Source organism: Natrix helvetica, assembly GCF_964273705.1.
Source record: "Natrix helvetica genome assembly, chromosome: 3".
Classification (NCBI taxonomy): domain Eukaryota; kingdom Metazoa; phylum Chordata; class Lepidosauria; order Squamata; family Natricidae; genus Natrix; species Natrix helvetica.
The window spans coordinates 136636770-136656600 of record NC_138549.1 but is presented as its reverse complement, the minus strand read 5'-3'; the positions used below and the strand labels follow the sequence as shown (position 1 = coordinate 136656600).

The 19831-nt window shown below is 36.2% G+C and overlaps 2 protein-coding genes across 4 annotated transcripts in view; one reads left to right on the top strand and one right to left on the bottom strand.

The window, feature by feature from the left end:
• PHTF1 (putative homeodomain transcription factor 1) overlaps positions 1-12212 on the top strand; it is a 28494-nt gene extending 16282 nt beyond the window's left edge. For 2 of the 3 annotated variants that reach the window (XM_081946517.1, XM_081946516.1), the window contains exons 10-19: positions 1600-1677; positions 3403-3621; positions 5522-5650; positions 6258-6530; positions 6841-6972; positions 7118-7204; positions 8939-9094; positions 10749-10844; positions 10971-11096; positions 11426-12212. In XM_081946517.1, coding sequence (XP_081802643.1) covers positions 1600-1677; positions 3403-3621; positions 5522-5650; positions 6258-6530; positions 6841-6972; positions 7118-7204; positions 8939-9094; positions 10749-10844; positions 10971-11096; positions 11426-11446 — 1317 coding nt within the window. In that variant the 3' untranslated portion in view covers positions 11447-12212. The remainder of the gene's footprint in view (positions 1-1599; positions 1678-3402; positions 3622-5521; positions 5651-6257; positions 6531-6840; positions 6973-7117; positions 7205-8938; positions 9095-10748; positions 10845-10970; positions 11097-11425) is intronic. The other variant, XM_081946518.1, reaches the window with a different exon arrangement.
• Positions 12213-12621: 409 nt separating this feature from the next.
• Positions 12622-19831, bottom strand: part of MAGI3 (membrane associated guanylate kinase, WW and PDZ domain containing 3) — a 104772-nt gene continuing 97562 nt past the window's right edge. Inside the window, exon 20 of the mRNA XM_081949175.1 lies at positions 12622-17940. Within this exon, the coding sequence (XP_081805301.1) occupies positions 16871-17940 (1070 nt within the window). The 3' untranslated portion in view covers positions 12622-16870. The remainder of the gene's footprint in view (positions 17941-19831) is intronic.

Genomic DNA, 19831 nt, shown 5'->3' with positions numbered 1-19831 from the left:
AAAATTATTGTTCAATGTCTCTATGTTCTGTTTTCTACACAGATCAAGATAAATATAGTAGTGCTGACATTAAACAAATAATCTAAGATTAGATATTTAGCATTTCTATCCATTTTGAGTCCTTTTTAAAAGCAAAACCAATTGCTGTTGGGCAGAGAAGATTTGGCAGAAAGGGCCATTTAGTACCACTACAAAATATCATTGGAATTATATTTTAACTGATTTATATTACTGCCTTGGACATACTTGCGTATGTATTTCAGGTGAATTCTGCTGGAATTCATGGGCCCATGTAATCCAATTTTTTTAATATCAGATAATGTGTGTGTAAAGCTCAGAAAAATGCTCTGGAAAGCAACAACCCTTCTTCTGCTGTAATTTGTCAGTCACACTGTCTATTATTTAGGCTATAGTAAACATCCATTAAAAATGATAGTCTCCCATGAACCTCTCCCTGTTTAAAACTATCCAAATAGTTTTTGGATAGGCCAATATTACCATAGCTTCCAGCATTGAATTCCAGTTTAACTATGTACTATGTGAAGAAGAATAGTGTTTATTGGTCTTGATATCATAATTCATGTAACAACATGATATAGGGAGGAAATCATATTCACAGCATATGTATAACATTCAGTTCTTGGTTGGGATGTTGTATGTCTCCCTTCATAACTAACAGTTCCAAAACAAAATAATGTATCTAGAAATGTAGTCTCTTTTATTTGGTGAGTATTTCTGAAGATCCATCTCTAGTTAGTAAGAAAAAAAAACATTTTACATTCCTAACTGTCATTCTCCCAACCTGATTAGGAGGTTTTATGAATTTTTTAAATACATATAAGCATCTAAATAGTTTAATCCTTGAATTGTATATGTATAGAATCTCTGGATATCACCCTTTCACTCACTGAAAGATCCTGATGCTAAGGCACTTTCAAGAAAAGATCTCTCCCATCATATTCCTCCAGGCCCCACTACGGAAAGTTGAAAAACAGGAAAGATTGAAGGTCTTCTCTAAGAGTGGATTTTCTTCATAGATATAATAAGAGAGCCCAGTTATTAGGATACATATGTGTGTACACACACACACACACACACACACACAGTCCTCGCTTACCAATCACAATCACAATTGGGATTGTCAACCCAATCACTAAGTGTTGTGGTGACTGAGTGAAAAATCACACAACTGTATTGGACTTATGTCATTTCAGCTTTTGTCGTTAAGCAAATGGCCAGAGTTGTTAAGCCAGACGTTACATTGGAATTTCACTTTTATGTGAAAGAAAAAGTTAATTCTGCGTGATGAAAGCTGATTGTGAAGTTTGCAGAGGCTGATCATATAACCAGGGGATGCTGAGATAATAATAAATGCAAGGATTGGTCACAAAGCTGGTTTTTTTTAACCATTATGAATTTGAATAGTCACTAAACAAGGCAGTTAGTAAACGAGGACTACTTATAGACACATATAGATTGGTCTTGAATAAGTACAATACAATATAATCTTGTATTTTTGATATAGTATATGACATATTTTTTGCTTTGAAGATTGTCTACATTTTAGTTCTTCATTCATTTTTTTGTGATCTGAGGCAGGTCAAGGAGGTTGTGAAATCTATGCAAGATTCGGACAGCGTAGTGGAATCAGAACTTGAACTAACAATTCCTCAAGAGGTATTCAGAATTAAAAATTACAGTATGTCCTGTGTGAAGTGAAGCTACTGGATGCAGCTGATCCTTTTTTAAAATTATTATTTTGATTTAAGATTCTTCATCTGAGAGTAGAGCTGGAATTACATAGTCAATGAGCCATGTTTTAATCATGTTTGGGGGAATAGACAATAGTGACCTGACTCACATTTAATGGTAATCCTAAAAGCTGAGTTTATGCAGTATGTTAAATCAAAACCAATTAGCATGTTATAGTTTCACGTAAGGACAGGGTATGTGGGTGCTTGCAAATTCCAGGCTCTTATTTGAGATCTCTGGAGTCCTTGAGAATTGTGCCTTTGAAATTGAACAGCAGGCAGTCAAATTTCATCAGCAAAAAAAGTTCTTATATAGTCTGAAGAAACTTTCCTTCATTTCTCAGCTGTAGTGGAGTGAGCTAAATGCTGATATTTCTGTGTAGATCATGGTTTAATACAAGTGGTAGAGCAGGACATAAATTCATTTGCAAACAGCATTTTTATGTTTCAGAATTAATCCCTGTGTAGAAATATGTTCTATGTTTTGTTTCTACATTTTGTTAATACTTCAGTATTTTTGGAATAGTTAAATAATCCACTATAGCACTTATAGCAGGGGTGCCAAAGTCAATTTCATTGAGGGCCACATCAGGGTTGTGTTTGATCTTGGGTGGAGTGGGGGGGGGGGCGTGGCCAGCTCAACGTCACTCATGTCGGGGGCGCCTGTGGTAGCCCGAGCGCTCTGCCAGTGAAAACAGGCTCCCAAGCTCCATCTTCAATGGCAGAGGGTTGCAGGAGGCCGTGTAGCTGAAAATGGAGCTCGGGTACCCGTTTTTGCTGGCAAAAGTACCAGGCCAGTCCTTTGCTATTTCCAGGGTGGATCTGGCCCCCGGGCCTTGAGTTATAGCAGTGCTTCTCAAATAGTGGGGCGGGCCCCCCAGGGGGGGCGCGAGGCTCTGTAAAGGGGGGCTCAGCTCAAATTATTTTATATATTTTTGTTTTGCAGGTTAAAGTTTTTTTTAATATTGTGTTCCTTTAAATCCTGTGCTCCTTTAAATCTTTTCTGCTACAGTTAATAAAGCTATTCTTTGTTGTAAATTGATCCACATTTCTTTCTTTTTTTATTCTCTTATACGTTAATAAGGATACAGTGTTATGCAGAGGTGTACTTATAATAATTTTATAGACAAATGATACTATTTACAGTCGCGCGGGGGGCGCAAAATGTTTTCTTCTTCCTAGGGGGGGCATGACAGAAAATAATTGAGAAGCACTGAGTTATAGGATTTGACATCAGGAAGTAGGTATATCTCTTCTGTCATACCAATAACAGCGTTATCAGGGCAGTGTTTTTGATTAGTGCTTACTCTAACTTTTCTGCAGCATTGATAAATTGGAATATTTGACACTAGTATTTTGTGGTATTTAGAAAGATAAAGGGACAAGTGCAAACTTGTGTTAGACAGTTTTCATGATAAATTAGGTTATTGGGATTTCGCTGGTAGCTTTCCATGGGACTCGGCTTTTTAAAAACTATTGATTATTCAGATTTAATATAGCCACCCACTTCAGGTGCCTGCACCATTGTAACTTAAACGAATTAAAAGATTGCACCTGAGTATCTTGTTATGAGAGAGGCCATAAAGAATTCAGTGATTGGTTTTAATTGAATTAGTATTGCAATAATTATTTTCTGAACGTTTCCTCACAGGAGTCCAAAACCCACTATAGTAGTGAATCTCAAAGCGGTAGTGTTTCGCATAGAGACTCGGAGAGTACTCGTCATGACTCTGAGACAGAAGATATGTTGTGGGATGATTTGCTTCATGGACCCGAGTACCGATCCTCTTTCACCAGTGACAGTGAGGAAGCCAAAGGAAAAAACAAGAAAGCAAGCAAACGAGATCTGAAGGATGATGTTTTCCAGCAGGTCTGTAAGATGCAAAGCACCTTGTGATGGTAACTTAATCAAATAAAACATCGGGGAGACAGCAGCAGAATGTTCTCTGGCAAACAAGTTGTGGTACTAGTTTTAAATGGATTTCTGTCCAACTATAAGCATCTGGATAAATAAAATGTCTTTTTCAATAGAGATGGTTTACCATCGAGCAAAAGTGGCAGCAAGAAGATACCATCTAGCAAAAATATAAAAAGTTTAATTTATATATACTGTAACCTATTGCGTAAAGGACACGGTGGCTCAATGGCTAAGAGCTGAGCTGGTTGATCAGAAGGTGGGTAGTTCAGCTGTTTGAATCCCTAGCATCGCATAACAGGATGAGCTCCCATTACTTATCCCAGCTTCTGGCAACTTAGCAGTTCGAAAGCATGTAAAAAATGCAAGTAGAAAAATAGGGACCACCTTTGGTGGGAAGGTAACATCGTTCCGTGCATCTTTGGTGTTTAGTCATGCTGGCCACATGACCACAGAGACGTCTTCGGACAGCGCTGGCTCTTCAGCTTTGAAACTGTGATGAGCACCGCCCCCTAGAGCTGGAAATGACTAGCACACATGTGCGGGGGAACCTTTACCTTAACTTATTGTGTGACCACAAGAATATGGAATTAAAGCAAAAGTTTTCAGACATTGATTGCACGTTGATGAAATGTCATCAATCCCACATTTGTGGAGATAAGGTGATTTGGAGCAGACGGAGACACTCATGTAGCATCTCTTGGTTACGTCTTAAAGAAGCTGATCTTTCCTGGGCTTATATGGTAGAAATCAGTGAATCCAGGAAAACACCTGATTATTATTAGGTACTGAGTGCCTGTCTTCATCTAATGTAAACCAGCTTTTCCTGTTTGAATCTGGAACTATGGCTGTTGTCTTTCTGGTATTAGGATAGCAACTTTAATTCAGGGGCACTGAAAAAAAATTGATTTGATGATGCACTATTTCTTACCAAGTGCCTTCAACCAAAAGGTAGGTGTGGTTATAGCCATTTATTACATTATAGGAAACATTTAATATGTCTTCCCATGTCTTCCTATGTCTCGCTATATCTCTCACACCAATATATGTCCAGCACCACAGAGATGTTGTGGACCCCTCCAATAATATCCCCAAACCAATTGCCTCCCAGACATGAGACCAAGAACCTCTCGGTGTCCTTACCATGAATCCCTGGAAGGAGAAGCTGTGTATCCTGAAGCACTTTAGCCCCAACAGCTCTTGGCACCAACAGGACAACCAGCCCAAATCGTATCACAAGCTTCCACACACAAACATTAAAAATACCTATTCAAATACCCAAAGACACAGAGACCCCCCTCATTTGCTGCTTCCAGTAGCAGGAGGAGGACTTTCCTCATGCATCCCCCACCAATTCATCCCTTGACTTTCATCCAAAAGAAGAAATCAAACCATTTATCTGTATCTGTACTCAATACAGATGGACCTACATTCTCTTGACAATAAGGAGTTGGTGATAAAAACAAAAATCCTGGGGAAAACCCAGTGGATACCCTGCTATCTGAAATATACTAATATCATACAAGACCTGTTAATAGTTCTTGTTCTTGTAATTATCAAATATTTTAAGTTTCTGTTACAGGCAGTGGGACATTAAAATGCTCAATGAGCATGGAAGTTGGACTTTGATAACATTTATGCTTTTTATTTTTATTTATTTATTTCTTAGATTTTTAGACCGCCCCTCTCCCAAAAAGGGACTGCTTGCTCAGATAGGTGCCATCTTTTGACCTGTATGAACTCAATGGCAAAGTGTTTGCTTAGAATCATTAAGTGAGCTGTTTTGAAACCATTTCCACCCCTATTAAAGAAAGACTTTCCAGAATATGGCATCAGCATGACTTTTCTTCCTCAGAACCACCTGTTCTGGCTGCAGAATACAAGTCCTGCCTCTACCAAAGTGAGTGCTCTCATCTGGGAGGGGAATGAGTGCAAGAAAGTAGACATGTCTGTTCTGGAGATCAGTGGAATCATTATGAACAGGGTAAGGATTGTGCCCATTCAGTAGTCTTATAAAAAAAACTAGCAGTTCTATTCTGTGCAGCTGTGCGTATCCACAAGCAAAATATGTTATTTTTTATTACCTCTCCCATCCATCCATCCATCCATCCATCCATCCATCCATCCATCCATCCATCCATCCTTATCTATCTATCTATCATCTATCATCTATCTATCTATCATCTATCTATCTACCTACCTATCTATCCACTCACCCACCCACCCACCCATCCATCCATCCTCTATCTATATCTATTATTTATATTTCATATTTATAAATTGCCCATCTCCCTCAGAGAGGGGCTCTGGGTGTTTAATACAAGAAAGTGAGATTTTGGAGGAGGACAGTAGATATTTTAAATTGGAGGTTCTGTGGGTTTCATTTTCCAAAACTATAGAAAATGGTTCTTTATATGATTGCAAATTTGCATGTATGCCATTTTGCAGCTCATCTTCACTGAGTTGAATCTAATGTTGAGATTTCCATTCTTACTTAGATGCAACCCGCTAATTCATACTGTAATGGTTTGCATGTCTCAATGTGCAGTATGTAAACTGTGAAGTGCTGATACTGGTTTCCTCTCCATTAGGTCAATGCCTTTCACCAAGGATCTGGTTATCAGTGGCTGGGCAATATTGTTACCATCAGTTTAGCTTTCCTTCCTTTCCTCTATCGACTCTTCCACTCAAAGACCTTTGAGCAGATGTGGTCCTTGAGTGCAAAAGAAGTTCTGCATATCTTTTGTGGGGGTCCTCCATTCCCCCCTATAATCACCCTTGCAGTGATCATTTTCCTGGAGCGCCTCTGCCTCACCTGGATGTTTTTCTTCATGATGTGTGTTGCTGAGAGGACTTACAAGCAGGTTAGTCTTAGTTGTCAAAAAATAAATAAAACAACCACATGACTGTCAATGAAAGCACTACTCTCTGTCGCCGTCTCTTGCTTTTGTCACATGATTGTACCGTGTGGCAAAATGAATGTATTGTCATTCTATTAAATGTTTCCCTATGACAAACAAGCATCAGTTTCCCTTCTTATAATGCCATTCCTGTTCTAGAGAAATATGTATCATTAAAATGTTCTGCAAAGCTTTTGAAAGGTAGCAGTCAGAAAAGATCTGTCTGCAATTTTCAAATGATGTAATTTGCTCTGATTGACACTTTTCTTTGCAGAGGTTTCTGGTTGCCAAACTTTTTAGTCACATTACTTCTGCTCGGAAAGCAAGAAAATACGAAATCCCACATTTCAGACTCAAGAAAGTAGAAAACATTAAAATCTGGTTATCACTTCGTTCCTACTTAAAGGTAAGTGATATAAAAGCACTGAAATCTCAGCTGTAAACAAAAGATTCAGATTGTAGAGCCATTGCTACAGAATTAAACTCTGAAGAATTTTTGCTCTTTATATGCAGTACTTCATTACTTCAATTTTGTATGTTTGTTTTGCCAGCGGCGAGGCCCCCAACGGTCTGTTGATGTAGTTGTATCCTCCATATTCTTACTGGCTCTTTCCATTGCTTTCATATGCTGTGCACAGGTAAGATCTCTAGTTTATTTTTAGAGAAAATGTTGACCATCAATAACACATAAAATAGGATGGATTTATATTAAGTTGAGGGTGATGTTTGAGAGTCTCCAATGATTTTATGATATTTTGCACACTTGTTAGCCTCCTTTTTTGGTATGTATGTATGTATGTACCCTGTTTCCCCGAAAATAAGACTTCCTGAAAATATTTAAAAACATGCGCAGCCACCGCAAAAAGAGAGGCAGAGCAACACAGCAGTAGCCATGAGGTGACCATGCTTGCTGCCTCCTGCACCTCAAAAATAATAAGACCTCCCCCAAAATAAGGCTAAGCGCTTATTTCGGGGTGGGGGGGAGTCAAAAGAAAATAAGACCCTGTCTTATTTTCGGGAAAACAAGGTATATATGCATGCATGCATGCATGTATGCATGCATCATTCATTCATTCATTCAATCAATCTATCTATTTCTATAGCCACCCATCTCAGTCAATGACTCTAGGTGACTTACAATTCAAAAACAATATTAGAATTAAGAAAACATGAAAACATTTTAAAACAATAAAAATATAAGAGCATCCAAAATAAAGATACATATAAGGTGAGATACTTAGCTAGTTAGCAATACAGCCAGGAAAAGGGCCTTTGTTATAGACAAATCCCATAGCAGTGGGAGAAAAGGAAAAAAGAAAAAAAATGTAGGGATAGTATCTGGATAGTACTTGGATGACAGGCCTTCATAATGACCGGGGCTTATTTATCTGCAGAAAAATATTCTAGAAGGCAGTGAAAAATCCCCTCAAAAGTCTTGCTCCCCAAGTGCATAGACATAAGCATGAAGTTGTCAAGAGCTGAAGAATTTTTTAAAAAAACCCCAAAGCTTCTTAACCATATTTGGCATGTGTTGTTTCCTGTAGCATTATCCAGAAGAAGTCATTTAATCAATAAATAGCGGTTGTGAAAACCTACATTCTGCAACTATAGCCATTTATCCTTTTTGATAGTAGAAGGCATGAAACTCATCTGGTTTGCATGCTAAAGTTAAAGTGAACAGTGAATGGCAGATGGATCTCTTCTGAATTTTGTGATTGGATAATATTACCCATCTCTAGTCAAAACTGAGAAAGATTCTACTTGCCTGGTTTGTTTCTCTGTCATTGTGTTGTAATAAATGCATTGTACTGCTAAGAAGCATATTGTTTTGTTTATCTGCTTGTATGCCATCTTAAACCTTGGGGAACTCTAGACATCTTAGATATTGGAACAACGCACAGTATTGTTTTTGGCCAAACTTTTGAATAGTTCACGAATTTATTGTACTGTAATTCATCATAACTTTGACCTGGAAAACTGTGGATTAGAAGATAAATATGTCAATTTTGTATGAGAAGATGGAGTTAGAAGATGGAGAGATCACCGTCTGCAGTTAGGTATCTGAGACTAGAGAAATTTGGATAGGGACAGGTACAACAGGCAGGATAGAGAAGGATCAGTAAATGAAAGGGAAAATAATCCCTGTGTCATTCTACAAGTGCACCCCCCCCCCCCCCCGCTGTTTGAACTAACCTGGCTTTGAGAGTATATGCTATTGTGCTAATTTGTAATCCTCTTAGATCTTCTGGACAGAGGGGTGTTCTTACTGTGCAGGATGTAGTGTTAAATTGTGTGAAATTATTAACCAAGCTCTGTTCTAGAGCAAAGATAACTTCCAGTCTGCTTGCTGATTGTTGTGTTATTTTTCATAGGTTTTAAAAGGTCATAAGACATTCTTGAGTGCTGCTTACAATTGGGAATTCCTAATCTGGGAAACTGCCCTGCTCCTATTCTTGTTGCGTTTGGCATCCCTAGGCTCTGAAACCAACAAGAAATATAGTAATATTTCAATTCTGCTAACTGAACAGGTACTTTTGGATTCTTTGTACTATTTCTCTGACATTAGGACAGATCGATAAAGTAATACCTAAAAATAATAAGGTAGAAGGTAAACACACATTTGCAGTTGTTAACTTTGTTTTTATTGTGTTAAATATCCAGAGGCTGTTTTCTGGTGGTAGCAGATCCCTGAACGGTTCATAAAATATTAGTTACCCAACGTGTAAGCTTCGGTTTGTCAGTCTTGAAGAAAGACATGTTTTAAAACTAAACACTGTAAGACAAAGATCAAGAAGTGGATAATAATTTTGTGGAGGCCTTTTGCCTTATGTATGAATTATAACTCCAAGATACAATGTTGTGGACTTCTTTGGGGAGGAGTGGGTGTAAACAAATTTCAATATCTTAATTTTCAAAAATGCCTGTAGAAGCTAAAGCATGGGCACCATTTGATGAAAATTGAAGACCGAACTGATTTTATTCAATGAATAGGTCTTTAGCAACCTGTATCTTATTTTCTTTCAATTTTCCTTTAGTCTAATAAAACAAATTTTCATGGTTATATTTTTTTCAAATTATTGTTTATTAAAAACTGCATACTTGCTAAAAATTTTTTGCTGTTGGTCAGGATTCTTAAAGTATATTTCAGCTAAAGAATACATCTAGGTTTTATTTGGAAAATCTGTTCTCTAGAACCTGTTATCCTTTCAAGCTAATAGGGGAAATGCAGCCATTGCCTTCTCCCCTTTCCAAGTGCGGTATATGAGCCAGCAGTGTGCAGCAGCTGCCAAAAAAGCCAATACAGTTCTAGGCTGCATCAACAGAGGAATAGAACCAAGATCACGTGAAGTGTTAATACCACTTTATAATGCCTTGGTAAGGCCACACTTGGAATACTGCATTCAGTTCTTGTCGCCACAATGTAAAAAAGATGTGGAGACTCTAGAAAGAGTGCAGAGAAGAGCAACAAAGATGATTAGGGGACTGAACACTAAAACATATGAAGAACAGTTGCAGGAACTGGGTATGTTTAGCTTAAGAGAAAGAAGGACTAGGGGAGACATGATAGCAGTGTTCCAATATCTCAGGGTTTGCCACAAAGAAGAGGGAGTCAAACTATTCTCCAAGGCACCTGAGGGTAGAACAAGAAGCAATGGGTGGAAACTAATCAAGGAGAGAAGCAACTTAGAACTGAGGAGAAACTTCCTGACAGTTAGAACAATTAATCAGTGGAACAGCTTGCCTCCAGAAGTTGTGAATGCCCCAACACTGGAAGTCTTTAAGATGTTGTATAGCTATTTGTCTGAAACGGTATAGGGTTTCCTACCTAGGCAGGGGGTTGGACTAGAAGACCTCCAAGGTCCCTTCCAACTCTACTATTGTATTGTATTATGTATTATATATTTCATGATCATACCGTTGTTATCAAGGTAGACAGTTTGACTTCGTATGAGTATGTACAGTATTTGACTGTTCTATATTTTTAAAAGCATACCGTATTTTAGCTGTTGCTACAAAAAATGATGTAATTTATAAAAGTTGCTATTGTTAATGTTTGTGCTAACTGTGTAGGGAATATAAAGGAAAGTTTAATGGATATGCCATCCCTGCCATTACAAGGCAGACCTGGATTATTAAAATTGCATACTTTTAATAAACAACATTTAAATAATTCTCCTGCAGATAAACTTGTACTTAAAGATGGAAAAGAAACCAAACAAGAAAGAACAGCTCACACTAGTAAATAACGTCCTTAAACTCTCCACCAAACTCTTGAAGGTAAAAATAAATAATTTCAGCTTTTTTGCCTTTATTCTTCTGCTCTATTTTAAAAAAGATGTTGAATGATCTTTTTATTATATGAAAGCAGTACTGCTGCATTATAATTCTGTTTCATAACCACAGGAGTTAGATACACCATTTAGACTATATGGATTGACAATGAATCCCTTGATCTATAATATTACACGAGTGGTGATCCTATCGGCAGTCTCTGGAGTTATAAGTGATTTGCTGGGCTTCAATATCAGAGTAAGTGTTGCTAAGTACCTGTTGAGGATAGCTCAGTTATCTGTTTTTCTAGTGTTGCTACATAAAGGCTATATTCTGTCTGCTCAACCACATGAAAAACTGTAATTGTGAAAACATTGCTACTCTTGCTTATAAAACATTAAATGCACATAGTTGTTCTTTATGTATTTGACTTTCAAGTAGTAATTTATAAATATATTGGGAAGAGAAGCAAAAACAGCAGAGAGTATTACTTTTATTCCTGAGTTTCACCAATGGACTTGGCTTTCACATGAGTTTAAAATTTATTTTCTGATTTTAATGTTTATTTTATTCTCCTTTGTTTATAGTTATGGAAAATCAAACCATGAGAAAGAAGATGCTGCAGCCCATGTTTTGGGCAGAAACATCCTCTGCTGTGCTACATAGGATTGGCATGGCCATCGAAAGTGCTTTTCTAATTATGCCAGTCCTCACATCAATACAAATGCCATATTTTTCATACATTTTCTTAAGAATTTAGAATCAATTTTTCATTGAGGTCACAGCTTGAAGAGATGGTGAAATAAAGCTTAATAAATAACTTAATTCTAATGTGCTCATCTTAAGTTGGTTAAACCAGCTGCTCCTATGGAGCAAAGCAATATGAAATTAGATGTCTTGCAACAAGGTTTATTAAACAAAAAAAAAAAAAGCCAGCATTATTCTGGTCTGAAACTGCCTGTTTAACTCACTGTGACAATAAGGTGAATATTGCTGTTTGTTATAGGTGTTTTGTTTCTGGCAAGCTCACCTATTTTCTGTAAGTTGCAGTTGACCTACTTTTTACATTTCAAAATGCCTCTCACAGTTTTTTTCTTGAACGATAGTTGGGCCTGCTTGTTTTGCTGTATTGGGAGAGAATGAAATTTATTCCGACAAAAAAACCTCTTTACAGCCATTTTACAGTTCAGCTTTCTATTGCTCAGTAACACAATATAGCAATAACAGAAGATGGCTAAGAGTAGATCTGCCATAGACCAGGGGGATTTAATTTAAAGATACTATTAGAATTCTCCAAATAATGATCTGAATTAGCAAAGCAGTCTTATCTATGATAAAATAAAAATGCTGATATGCTATCCATGTTTTACACAATTGGAAACTCATGTTTTTGCTGGGATGATAATATTGTTAATTGCTAGCAATTAGCACCTTGACAACTGGGTTGGTTCTCAAGAAATTTTTACTGTAAAGGTTTGTTTAAAAGGTTTACATTCCTTCCCAATTGTTAGAACTGGATATATAACATTTTCTTATATATGTATTCCGTTTTCTACCTCCACAGATCAGTTTATAAATGTTTTTTCTGCCTTGTGTTTCCAAGTTCACAGAATAAAAGTATTAATGGGTGTGTAAAAGGAGTTACCAAAGTTTGGCTGTGTCATTAGCATTTAAGCATTAGGTTTTTTTTTTCCAAAGAACTTTTTTTTTCTGGGAGCAACACCTTTAGAACATTCTGTATTCCATCTAAAGCTTTTATTGGCATTCTTGTAAGCTGCTGAAGGATGTTGTATGATAGGATTTGAAATTAAATGTTAGTAACAAAGACAAATAAAACAGAAGTCAAGAGAGAAGCCAGAGATGGTTTGCTGTGGGTTTTTTCCAGTGAAAAGGATACGCTTGCAAGTATTTATTGCTAACTGTAGATTCATACAGAGATGTCTGCAGAACTAAGCAGCATTGTATCAAAAGCTCCATCCCTTTTGGACATGCATGTGATGTCACAAAGATCATAGAATGGCAAACTCTTATTTTTTGAAGAGCCTCAATCGCAGTAAGGATGATGTAAAAACCAAAAATGCAAATCCATTCTTTTATTTGTGGTCAACCATATCAAGTTCCTCACGTAATTGCAACTCATCTGATCTAGAATCAAAGTGTTTAATTTTTCCTCCACAAGAATCCTACAATCCATATTTTACTATTAACAGATCAATTTCCCTTATCTCCCAGTACACTCTTTACAGTTATCTCCAAATTATTCCTACATGTACTCTTATTGTAGTCTGCCTCTTATTTTTTCCCAAATGCCATTCCCAGGTCTTCCCAAGTCAGTTGCAGAGAGGTGTCTCAGAACCTCTCCTAAACTAACTGCTGTCTGTAATCGTAAATTATAAAAGTGTCTCTGGGTTCATAGGGGTTGTTCTGCAAAATAATAAATAGCTGGAGAGCAATATTCATCTGGAAGTGTCTGTAATTGTTCCACAACTAAAGATTCCAGCAGCGTACTTAATTAAAAGCATGGAAGAGAGTCCACTGCTGCAGTAGAAATCATACATTGTCTAACTGTATTCTAATTTACGGACCAACAGGAGAAAGGTTTTCATTAAGAGGGGTAACAAAGAATCAAAGTTATTAAATCAGATGTTCTTTTTAATGTATCTATATAAAAAATAATGAGTGATTTACAGATCTTTCTAATCAGAATCTGAGAAGTGAATATATAAAGGTGCTGTACAAAATAAAACATTTACATCCAATACAACCATATTTTCTGAACATTCCAAGGCCACATTGCTAAATCATTATTATCAAGTTAAATACAGATATAAAGTTTCTGGAAAAAAAGGGCTCACATCAAACAGAAGACAACAAAATAGGTCACATCATTAAATGGATAAACAGTATCTGAATAGTTGGAAAATAAAGTTTTTTCAGTTTTATTATTTTGATATTTCTGCAGTTTTCATTCAATATTATTTTGTGACAAAATATATAGAACCTTTTGAAGGTTGATATTTGTCAAGTTAATTTACATAGTCTAACTCAGATATTTAATATTTTCACAGTAATATTATACAATATTTGCATATACTTCCTACAGTAACTTTTGAGTGTGTAAATCATAAGAGCACACAATTAATACACATTAAAAGCTGTATCAGATGTCAATTTTTTTTAAAAAAGTTGATGTCTTCTACAACTGACTTGTCTTAGTACTTCATTCCAATAGAAATACTCAAGATGTCTAAGTCTAAGGAATAGAGTTTTAAATTCAACTGCATCTGAACTGCAATTTGAGCTATTGTACAAACTATTTTCAAGAAACAGGAATCAACAAACAGTAAGGGGGAGAATGTTGTTGAATAACATTCAGTAATCATATATATCTAAGTAAAATGTGTCTTAGAAGTTTTGTTCAGAGCTATTACATAATGAATTTTGCACATTGGTAAACTCTCAGTCTACCATGGTATATGAATGTCATATCTGGTTGTAGCATAATGAATAATAGGTAGCCTTTGAACTCTTTTGCTTTCTGTATTTTTTATACCTGTGGGTCTAAATAGCTTCAATGACTTTAACCTTGAATCTGTGTTTGCTTTAGGACTAAATCTTTTTGTCTCATAGTCACTAACTTATCTTTCTGGAAACTCCACAGCTTTTTAATAGTTGACTGGCATGCTGATATATCATCTGTTATTGGTCTGATTGCTTCTGATAAATTGGGCTAATAGGATCGGCACAAGAGGAAGACCATCGGCAAGCAACACTAGCACTTCCAAAGTGGCAGGCTATATTCTCTTTGAAAACAGTTTAAAATCATGCGGTAGGGAGGGGGGAGCAGTTTCACAGTTTAATCTTCTCAAAAATCACAGTCCATTTTGAGATTATATGAAATTACCAAAGTCCTGCAGTCTCTCCCCCATCTATTTCTATGACTTCTAAAGCATTCAAAACAAATAAATCAGACTGAGAACTGTATGTCAGCCCTCTAAATCTGAATGCAAACCAAAAATCTTCTGAAAACAGCATTTCTGAAGCCCTCAGTTGCTAGCAAGTGAGATAATAACTTAAATTGCAAAACTAGGCATATGCAAAAGAAGATCCAGCCTAGACAGAACTCAAAATTTTACTGGTGCACGAAATAGGAGGCTTACACTTTTTCTGTTTAAAATAGTGAAATAAGAACACCTATTTCACTACTTCAAAGGGGAGACTATTAGTATCAGAATAGTTGGAAGCAATACCAAATAGGTGTGCACAATATATACATGTCTGCTGCTAGTGTGAGGACTATGGTACTGATATTTTGTTTAGGCGTCCCCAAAACATAAAGAAAAGCAAACTTGCAAACCAATATAAAACAATTATAGACATCAAGAGAATAGTTGTTCTACTATAGCATGTACACAATTAGCATTTCACGATAACTAAAAATTGAAGAGAGAGGAGGACAAAAATTGCTTGAAGAAAGGGGAGAAAAAAATACCTTCAGTAGAAATTCGAACATGACAAAAAGAAAAATTAATACAAAATGGCTCATCCGAAAAGCATGAGGAATTTGGAAGAAAGCAATTCAATAAAGACATTAAACATCTTAAATATATACCCATGTGTGCACACACACAAATTATTTAAGTTATCCATGTCGACTGCTAAGATCTGTAAGAATGTATTTTTATTTTTCTTAATTGACCACTGCCCTTCATTCAAATCCATTCAAAGGAAACTGAGTTCATTGCTGGAATGATTTTTTAAAAATGACAAGAGTTTGTTGTTCTAGAGCATGGCTGGCTGGGGAATTCTGGGAGTTGAAGTCCACAAGTCTTAAAGTTCCCAAGTTTGGACACCCCTGTTCTAGAGGTTGCCACTCCAATAACTTATACGCCTAAAGAATTAGTGCTGTACCCATAACATTCCTCCCACTATGATAATCATGCACAAGAAATTTCATAGAGATCTTTTAAATTTGGAAGTACTTTATGTACAAACTTGGAAGCCAGTGTAACAGGCTTCTGTTAATAGGCACAAGGACAACACTTAAGAATTTTACTTTGGTGGGTAAGTTCTGATTTATTTTGCTTGCTGGGATTTAAGATTTTAAAATGTTTGAGCAAGGCAACAAATGTTCAAGTATTTAGCCAGCATTAACCCAAAAAATAACCAACAACAGATGGAAATTCTGATGAATTGCATGACAGAAAGCTAAGAAGCATATGCATTCATTGCATGTTTAATTTCTAATTTTAACGTGTTATAATAAGTATCAGGAAATAATTTGATTATGTGCCTGACACATTTGCTCTCCTAATCTCATCCCATCAAATGTGAGTTCCAAACTGCTCAATTCTAAGATTAAATTTGTATCACAGGTAAAATAATATCACTGGAATAAAATAGCAAGGTGTCATATATTTATTGATAAAGGGCTACTGTCTTTTTTACAGTTATTTTGCAGATTGAGAAGTTTGGGAAGGAAAGAAAAAAAATTGTGAAAAAGGCAACTGAGTGTGTGCTAACGTTTTGACTCCCCAAAGTCAAGAAAATCACAGCCACCCTGCCTTTACTTTAGCTGTGAGAACTTAGAAGTATTCCCTATGTAAACATGCAGCATGCCTGAGTAAACACCCATTTTAAACAAAATCCTTTTCTGTGGCAGTGGAAAATGCAGGAAAAGATTCAATGGGCTACAGTAGATAACTTGGCACAAGAACAAGTAGTGAGTTATGATCCACTAATAATAGGCATTAAATAATGTTCATTAACATACAATACTATCAGAAAATCTTAGCAGTGCAACATCAGGAACAGCAAGACACCATCTTCAAAGGAGACAAAAGGACAACAGCTGTTGAAGAGTTTCTGATATGCAATCTGAAAAGGTCCTTCATGCAGCCTAATGAAAGATCAAATCAAATGTACTTTTCATTTTGTCACGGTGTCTAAAAAAAATATGAGTTTTCTGGGGAAAAGTTTAATGACTACATTTAAAAACTTGATTAAAATGTGTTCTTAAAAAAGTTGGTCAATCAAACCCGTTTGTTAGTCAGATCCATTGCTTTTGTGACACGACTTGTACTTGGTACATTCCAAGGTCCCGGAACGATTGTTTTCTTTACCGGACTGCTCTCGGATTTGGACATTCCATCGTCTTTGGTATTATCAGCTAGCTCCAATTTGTTCAGGAAAAGAGGCTCATCTGCTTCAAGTCTAGAATTTTTATCCACAGAAATGAATGAATCATCAGGAAGACCTGACTTCTGAAATTGCTTAGAACTTTTCATAGTCTCATCTTCCAAGATTTTCTTTCCAGGCAGATTAGTCGAGGAAAGTGAGAGCAACTGTTCTCCTACCTTGGCATATTGTATCTCTGAAGGATATTTTGAGTTCTTTGTAGATAAATTTGGCTTTGTTATTTCCTTTGTGACTCCTAATTTTATCTTTTCAGTTTTTAGCAGCCTACTAGAACTTATATCATTAGCTTTGCTTTGAAAGTCTATGTTCAGTTTTTCTCTGCTTCTCTCTCTCTTTGGATATTTTTGGGGACTGACAGACTGGTCTCTTTTCCCCTTGGCCAGGATTTTCTCTATATCAGCATTCTCAAAGGTTCCCAGATTACCACTTTCATTTCTTTTGGGGCTCTTATTTAAGTGGTCTAAGTAATTCTCATCTAGATGTTTAGTTTCACATTCCTTAGATCTATCAAATAGAAGTTGATTATGATCTCTGGAAGGACTATTGCACAACTTCTGGGGACTAGCTGATCGGCTTTTACTGGCTGCATTGCCCGATGCGAGTTGTGCAGTACTGTGCATCACTTTATTATCTGGAATGAAAGTGTGGTCCCAGTTGTTCACCTGCCTTTGTGGACAAACTGTTTTCTTTATCTCCAAATGGTTTTCCATTAAAGTGCTTTTCTTTTCAGGCACAGTGTTCTTCAGTTTTTCTAGTTTCTCAGACATCTGAAATTTCATTAGAGCTTCTGATTCTGGCAAATGAGATGCTTCAGATGTATAAGCAGAATGTGATGAGGAGGAAAGTGAAGTATGTTCACCATGGGTTACACTTGAGGATACTGGATTAAAACTATCCAGACCACCTATATCAAAATAAAAAATAATGTATAAGAGCAAAACAATAAAAAGGTGGTATCAATATCTAAAACCCTTCCAATTATAATAATTGAAATATGCAAAAACAACTTATACTATAAGAAACTAATATATTTAAGTATGTTATGAGAAAACAGTATTTCTTTCTCTTGTAGATGGTTTTATTCTCAGAATATATACCTTGTTTTCCTTATCCATTAGTTCAGTTTTAATTTGTTTACCACTGATTTTTATTTTGTAGCACTGTGTGGATTATAGATCTTTTATTCTCAGAACTGCAATCATGTAAGGCCAATCAAATCCCAAATATGGCCAATAGGGTACAAATCCTGACTAAATTAAATAGTTTGGCTGCATAAAAGATGGCCACTAGATACTTAGTTCCCTTTTCACCAACTTTTCAAGTTGAGAGAAGGGAGAAATGAGATTGCCTCTCGAAAAGTAGGACTGTCCAAAAGGGAGACAAAATGTAACAATGATGCTGAAGTATGCAGGAACTTTAATCAAAGATACATCAAAAGTATGTGGTGTGCTAGGATGGAAAAAGTGATTTTATAGCAGTTGGTTTGTATCATTTCTAGTCCTTGGATAATGAACTAAAGTATGTGGAATTAAGGACTTCTAAAATTGATTCCTCTATGTTACTTGTGGCCTACACTTATCACAATTTATGTCAAATGTAAACTAGCTGAGTGAAAAACTATTATTCAAAACAAATAAAATGTGGCTAATCACAATACATGCCAATTTACCAAGTTTAAGGAAAGACCAAAGAAAGCCCTGAAAGCTTTAATGCTGCTCAGTTTTCACGTAGGAACACAAGCTGGAAGGAGCCAAACCTGAGGGAGGAAGAGAAAAAGCCCAGGACTATATACCAAAAATCACAGCAAAGAATAAAAGAAATATATGATTACAAACAGAGTGTAAGAATATGAGGGAAGAGAGTATCTCCGCTAACTTGGATATTTCCAAATTCAGCATCCCATCAACAGATTTTAGGACAGCCTACCACAATTCAGAGCCTTCCAGATGCATTGGAGTCTACAACTCCTTCAATTCCCTACCAGTACAGGTATATTAAGAATTCTCACTAGACATGTTGTCTCTATCTCCAATGTACCTGGAAGACACCAGGTTAATAAAAATCTGATTTGGAGAAATCTTAAGATTAGTATAGAGTGGTTTTGCTCTTTTTGATATAAACTTTAAAAAATCTAATTGGTCTAAAAAGAGCAGACAAAGCAGACAAAAGAGAGAAGAGACAGCTAATTAGCTTTTTATTGGTGTAATAAGCAGAGAGAAGACACAATAGAACTTGTTTTCTAGCTATATGTATATGCTTTTCTGCATCAGCAATGGGAAAGCTGTCTGATACATAAATTCTATGTTGAGAAGATCATACTACCCTTTTTCTTAAAGTACCCAGTATCTAACACAGCGTTGAATGCTTTTAAAGCGGAAAGGCAAGATTTAAGCCGCCCAGAGTTGTTTTGATACAAGATGGGCAGCAAATAAATTTAATAAATAAATACATTTTAAATGAACATTTAAAATCAAAGTTCAAATTTTTCAGCCCAGATGCTTGCTAAGTGAAGTGGGATTAGATGGCTTCTGGCAGGAGGTTAGGGTTAGGGCTCCAATTATTGCATACTTCCCTCAAGTAGCATCTTTACCCTTGTGTTGTGATCTTGTAGCTATCCTTACTTTCCTGTGCTTTTACATTCTTATTGTGATCTATATACATTCAGGATATTTCGGAAATATACATCAAGTTGTGTGCTGCAATAAATTTACACTGCACAATTTTAACTTTTATTATTACTGAATTATTTTAGCTGTCATTGTAAGCTCTCTGGAAAACAGTAACTATAAAGTGAA